Source organism: Benincasa hispida, unplaced genomic scaffold, assembly GCF_027475165.1.
Source record: "Benincasa hispida cultivar pf3 unplaced genomic scaffold, pf3_genome.v1.1 HicScf1672, whole genome shotgun sequence".
NCBI lineage: Eukaryota > Viridiplantae > Streptophyta > Magnoliopsida > Cucurbitales > Cucurbitaceae > Benincasa > Benincasa hispida.
This window is the reverse complement of record NW_028326045.1, coordinates 11,114-17,749: the sequence shown is the minus strand read 5'-3', so window position 1 is coordinate 17,749 and position 6,636 is coordinate 11,114. Positions and strand designations below refer to the sequence as shown.

At 29.7% G+C, this 6,636-nt stretch overlaps 1 protein-coding gene across 1 annotated transcript; it reads left to right on the top strand.

Annotated features, from left to right (window-relative positions):
* The first annotated feature begins 2,398 nt into the window (after positions 1-2,398).
* LOC120078265 (membrane steroid-binding protein 2-like) lies at positions 2,399-5,013 on the top strand. The gene is made up of 2 exons (XM_039032490.2): positions 2,399-2,734; positions 4,439-5,013. The coding sequence occupies exons 1-2, from the start codon at positions 2,430-2,432 to the stop codon at positions 4,773-4,775; spliced, it is 642 nt and encodes a 213-aa protein (XP_038888418.1). The 5' UTR covers positions 2,399-2,429; the 3' UTR covers positions 4,776-5,013.
* Positions 5,014-6,636: the final 1,623 nt, after the last annotated feature.

Genomic DNA, 6,636 nt, shown 5'->3' with positions numbered 1-6,636 from the left:
CTATGGTATAAACTTTTGAGCTTACTACTTAAATAATTAACCCTTTTTGACATGCTCAAGATTACTTTACTAACCTTTGATAGTAAAAAAGAAAAATGGGATTATAAGTACTACAAGTAAAAAAGCCAAATAATTATCCAATAATGAAATATAAGTTGGAAGTTTTAGAAATCTCTTTTGGCGAAAGTGAACTTAGCATTCAATAGTAATTGACATGACATTCCTCTTAGAGTCGAACATTCGAAGTAAACATGATAAAAAACAATCCAATTATGTTTGTAATTGTGGCCAATTACGATTGATCTATCAATGGAACTCCTTTAAGATTAATTATTTAACTAGAATAGCCAAAATGAGATTAGCTCAATTGTAATTGAAATGACTTTTTATTGGAAGTTAGTTGGAGGTTTTCTCCCCCAACCTCGCAATTGTTGTACCAAATATTTACATTTAACTAAAATAAATCAATAACATTTCATTAAATTGTATACTTAATTCAATTTTATACTTAATTCAATTTTATAGATAAACGCTCATTAAATTAATGAAATTATTAATTAAATTTATAACCAATAATTAAAAACTATAAGTAATTAAAAAAATTGAATACTCAATTATAATAAATATAATTATATTATTATTCATATCTAACGAAGTTAAGGGATTGCTATCATATATTATGTTTTATGTTTTTCAGATTCACTCATTTTAGTAATATGTGTTTGAAAGGTAATTTAGATTCAATTTCTAAAAACGGATCGAAATAGTGCAAATTTTGGATTATAAAGTAATTAAAAAGAATTAAATACTCAATTATAATAAATATAATCATATTATTATACAAATCTCACGGAGCAAGAAGTTAAGGGCATATTTGATTGTCACGGTAGATTATGTTTTATATTTTTAGATTCATTAATTCTAGTAATATGTGTTTGAGAGGTAATTTAGATTTGATTTCTAAAACTTATCGAAATAGTGGAAATTTTGGATTATAAAATAATTTTTATGTTTTTTATGTATCTAAATTTTGGATTTGAAATTTTAAATTACAGAATTATAGTTAAACAAAGATAAGAACGTTAATAAATTAAATTAAAATTTAAAAATTTAAATATGTAGTAAGTAATTTATTATAATTTATATAATATTACAAAATAATAATAATTATACCAAAAAACAAACTCTTAAAGCAAGTTTACAAATAAATTAATAATATTTTATAGTCAACCTGATATCTAGTGAGTAACCATGACAAATATAATATCAAATGTATCGAAAATAGTTGTTAAATTTATAATCTAATCTAAATTTGCTACCAAACATATAATTAAAAACATGAAGTACAAATACAGTTTTCCTGAAAAATTTTTGTTTTGAATTTCTTAGTATCTGTTTGATTCCCAATCTGGATACATTTTATGTTTTCAAATTCATTGAATTCGACGGATATATGTTTGCCAGATGATCTAAAATTTGTTTCTAAAAACTGTTTTCAGATTATGTGATCCAAACCGTGCAAATTCTGAAAATAACATTTTATGTTTTCTTTGTATCCAAAATTAGAATTTTAAATTTTAAAACGTGTAATTATATTAAAACCCAAATCATTTTTTTTAAATCAAAATATGTATTAAGTAATGTATTATAAATTAAATTAAGTCAAATTTCAAGTTTTGTCCCAATGGTTTGGATAAAGTTAGAAGTTAGTCCATATGATTTTAAAATTTACAATTTAATTCATATGGTTTAATAATCTATGCGTTTGTTAAATTCTCTTGAACAACCCATACAAAGACTATTTATTATGAAGTTTTTATCAGATTATAGAAACTCAATTAACTATTTATTATGAAGTTTTTATCAGATTATAGAAACTCAATTACCTTCAAGTTTAATTTACTCAAAATCATATGGACCAAAATTTTAATTTTTTATATAAATTATATAATATTACAAAACAATAATTATACAATTTTTTAACATAAAACATATTCATAAATAAATTAATAATAATTTAATTTATTGTCAACTAATAGTTAGTGGATAACTATAACTAATTTATAATTGTCTGGATTAGAATTGAGTTTCTAAATTCTACTATTAAACACATATTTAAAAACATGAAATATGACCGATTTTAATCGAATCCCTTATTTTCAAATATTTTCAAATTTTCGTTTTTAGATTCCGTTTCTAAGGCAAATTTTGTTAATCTCGAGTCCAATCCCACTAGCATGTACGAGTTTAGAAACCAAAATTATATTTATCAAAGAAGCCAAAATGTGCGGCGGAGATGTTAAATGTTGTCCACGGACAAGGACAGCCGTTGATTAAAGAGCTTTTAGGTTGGTAGCAAAAAGCTGCTTCCCTTTTCCTTCTCTCACCCTCCTTCCTCTCTCTTTCTCTCTGTCTTCTCTCTATCCGCCATGGCTCTGCAAGTCTGGGAGACGCTGAAGGAGGCGATCGTGGCCTACACAGGCCTCTCTCCCGCCACCTTCTTCACAGTCTTGGCTCTCGGTATTGCCATTTACTATCTCATTTCAAGTTTCTTCGCTCCCTCCGACTACGGAACCCACACTAGGGACTTGGGTGAGCAACTACAGCCTCTCCCTCCGCCTGTCCAAGTCGGTGAAATTTCTGAGGATGACTTGAAGCAATACGATGGCTCCGATCCCAAGAAGCCTCTTCTCATGGCTATCAAGGGCCAGATCTACGATGTTTCTCAGAGCAGGTCCGTTGAGGGTTTTCTTTCTTTCGAATTTTTTCACTCTGTTTTAGGTATTTTGTGTTTCGATGATCGTGATAAGTTTTGTTTCGGTTTCAATTTGTTTTTGAGTCAACGTGTTTGTTCAGCTCTTTGATGGCATGTGGAACATGAATATCAAGCTGATTTTAGGTTTACAGAAGATTTAATTGATTTTGGTGCTTCGTTTTGCCATCTATAGTTCTTCTTTTCGTTCAAATAGCTACTGATTCCTTCCAAATGAAACTTAATTTGGTCCTACTGCATTGAACCGCTATTGATATTTTTTAGGCTATTTCTAATTCCCTGTTTCTTATACTAGGAGCCATGCATTGTCTGTTTGATGCTAGTTATAGTAAAAGAAGATTATTAATAGTTTCTATAAAAATTGTGCTTTCTGTTACGAGTTTATAAAACTAGGGGTGCGAGCTTAAAACGGAATTTACACTTTTTGGTTGATTTGGTTTACATGGGTCTTGCGGATTTCTGTGCTGACCTGCTTACAAGTTACACCCCTATCTTTAATGGTGTTCTATGCTTGTCATAATATATATGCTCCCACGACCAGATACTTCAATTCAAACTTTCAATCTCTTTAGTGGTGGATGATAAAACCTCTCTAAATATATTGGTGAGATCAAACTTTTTGTTATTTGTTCATCTGAATTTTAACTTCGATAGTTCAACATTTCTTCATTCCTTCTTATAGCTGCGATTTGCTATGTATCTAGTTTTGAAAATATTCTGTACTGACTGTCATTTTTTACTTTCAAATTACGGCCATGATGTTTCCAGCATATAGAATTCGTATAGTACTACTGTACATGTAGTTCACATAGGCAAGAGATTGGTGTTCCACAAGTTATTCTGAACTGCTATGTTTTAAGAGCTATTTTTTGTGGTGGCTTGTAGATAAACCAATCCTTCTTTTATTTGGGATCGGAAAAGATTCTGTTACATGTAAAATCATTTTTACAAATTACAAGCTCATGATTTCAGATCACTTTTTACAAGCGTTTGATTTGAAAGACAGAATAAGTTTAATAGAAAACAATGCAGAAACCTCCTCTCATGATGTGCTAAAAAGTAGATAGTTTCTTTTTGAAAAACATTATAAGAACAGGTCCCTTGTTTTCATGATTAGGTACACTCTTGGACATGCATTCAACTGTTTTAGAACATCTTTGGCTATCTGACGAGTTTTTCTGATTGTGTATTATTTACTACGCTAATGAAGCATGTTTGAGAGTGATTTTAAAATTATTAAAATCACTTTATCATTTTCTAAATTATTAGAAAAATGTTTTAAGCATTCCAAATTAATTTCAGTAGTACCAACATGCGATTAAAAGTGTAAAATTAGATATTGAAGTGAATTTGAATGATTAAAAGTGTGTTTCGAAGTGATTTTAAACATGAAAAATTAGACATGAAGAGAGTGATTTCACCATTTCAAAATCTCTCCTAAATATGCGTACTAAGGCAAGTCAAATATCCAATACTTTGCAGTGTCTTGCTCTCTTGTGTGTGCGTCCTCTTAAAGGAAAATTAAAATTGGAGAAATTGCACTTTGTATCCGTCAGGTTTTAGTCTTGTATACGGCCATAGATAGTGCTTCAATTTTCTATATTTCTCTTAATCAAGCTTTCATATTTCTTTGCGATTATCTCTTCTAAACGGTTCTACTTGCAGAATGTTCTATGGACCTGGGGGGCCCTATGCGCTTTTTGCTGGAAAGGATGCCAGCAGAGCTCTTGCAAAAATGTCTTTTGAAGAAAAAGATCTGACTGGCGATATCTCCGGTCTCGGTCCATTCGAACTCGAGGCCTTGCAGGATTGGGAATATAAATTCATGAGTAAATATGTTAAAGTTGGGACAGTTCAGAAGTCAGTTGCTGATGGTGATGCTGCAGCTGGTGAGCCTGCAGAATCAAGCATTGCTGAAGTTAGTAAGCCTGCCGAAGAAAGTCACTCGGAATCTCGAGATGATAAAGTTGAGGAAACCCCTGCTGCTGCAAATGTCGATTAATATTCTTCTGTCTACAGATGCCCCTTTCGACGGATATAGGAAAAGAGAACAATGTATGTGTGCTCATGTTTCAGTAATCTTGTTTCATAGATAAGTGAAATCTAGTTGTGTAGGGTGATGATGTTACAGGTGGAGTTAAGGCTTGAGTTTATGTTTACTATTGTTCAATAAACATCTGACAATAAGATAATTAGTGTTTGAATTTGGAAATGGGACTGAGGATCTCTTATGCCCCCAATTTGTTTGACTTGGTCTGATTGAAACTGAAAGTATGATGAACTAGTTAATAACAATAAATTAGGGTATTAGCAATTCCTTTGCCTCAAGGAGGGTATATCAAATGTCTTAAAATCGGTGATTTGAATCTTTGATCTCTTAGTTGGTGATGTAAGCAATGATCGAAATTTGCCTTTTTGTTGAAATTAAAAAAAAAAAAAGAAAAGGAAAAAAGAATAGAGTTGGTAAGTAATGAATTTATGGTTTTAAAGAATCGACTCTTTTCAAATATAATGATGCATTAAGATCGTAGGCAATAGGGTTGAATCTAACAATCAATATAGAACATTCAATACTTTTGAGGGTGGTTTTCTTTGTTACATTATCAATTTGAACGATAATTTCTTCACTATGAAAATAAAAGTGAAAATTATTGGTCAAATGCCAAAGCTACATAATAATAATAATAATAATAATAATAATAATAATAATAATAATAATAAATATATAAATAAATAAATAAAAACTTTTGAGGGAAAAGTTCAACAATAATGTATTTATTTATTTATTTTTGAAAAGGGGCATTTATAAGGTAGTTGTGAAAACTATAATTTTAATAATGAATGTAAAAAAAGATATTTCTGATTAGAGGTTGAAATCAAAACTAATGATAAATCAAGATAGTATTATTTTCTACGGAACTCATGTACATGGTGTACCAATTTAACCCTCAACTTTAGTAAATGGGGCTTCACATCTTCAAAACTCGTGTAAATGGTACACAAGTCTGTTGGAAATCATGAACCATATACACGACTTTGACAAGTACTCATATACCATGTACTCAAGTTTTGTCTCACTCTCTTTTTTATAGGCTAATAATGCATTTCTTGGTTTGCATTTTTTGTTTATGTTGTTTTTAGAACCATAAAACATGTAAGACCTTAATTGAATATGATTTGTTCTATAAGTTATACTATTGTGCCCTTGAGTTCTAAAGAATAATAAAACATGTAATTATATCTGTAGTCATTAAATCCAGTCACATGATACAGAAAATGATTAACAAATTAATATTCAAATATAAGTATGTACATAGTAAAAAATATGATTACATTTCAACAAAAGCTCATGTGTCACATGGTGGGTTGTATTCTCTCATGTTGCCAATAACGAGGTATAGATACTTCAAAGTATCGTTGATGATGAACTATATCATCAATATCTTGTTCGATTTCAATAGACAAAAAATCATTGCGTGCTAATACTGTTGTTGATAACTAGAACTCGATGTAATGCCTGTTTGAACTCCTAGTTAGTGCCAAAAGAAGGTGGAATAAGATAATTAACTATAAGAGGTCCTTGCCAATGTGTTACTCTAGAATATCTTTGGCGAATTGTTATTAGCATCTACAATGAGCATGTCTCCTATTAGTAACAACAAAATTAAGTTTTTCAAGTTTTTTGGATTACTATCTATTACTTTTACAAGACATTGGTCACACATAGAACCTAATTATTGTAAGTTTTGTAGCATTGAACATTATTGCATATCTTGAAGAAAGTTATTTTACATGAAAGAAAAAATTAATATAATATAAAATACATATATATAATTGAAAAACTTTAGATTATAAATTCTTAC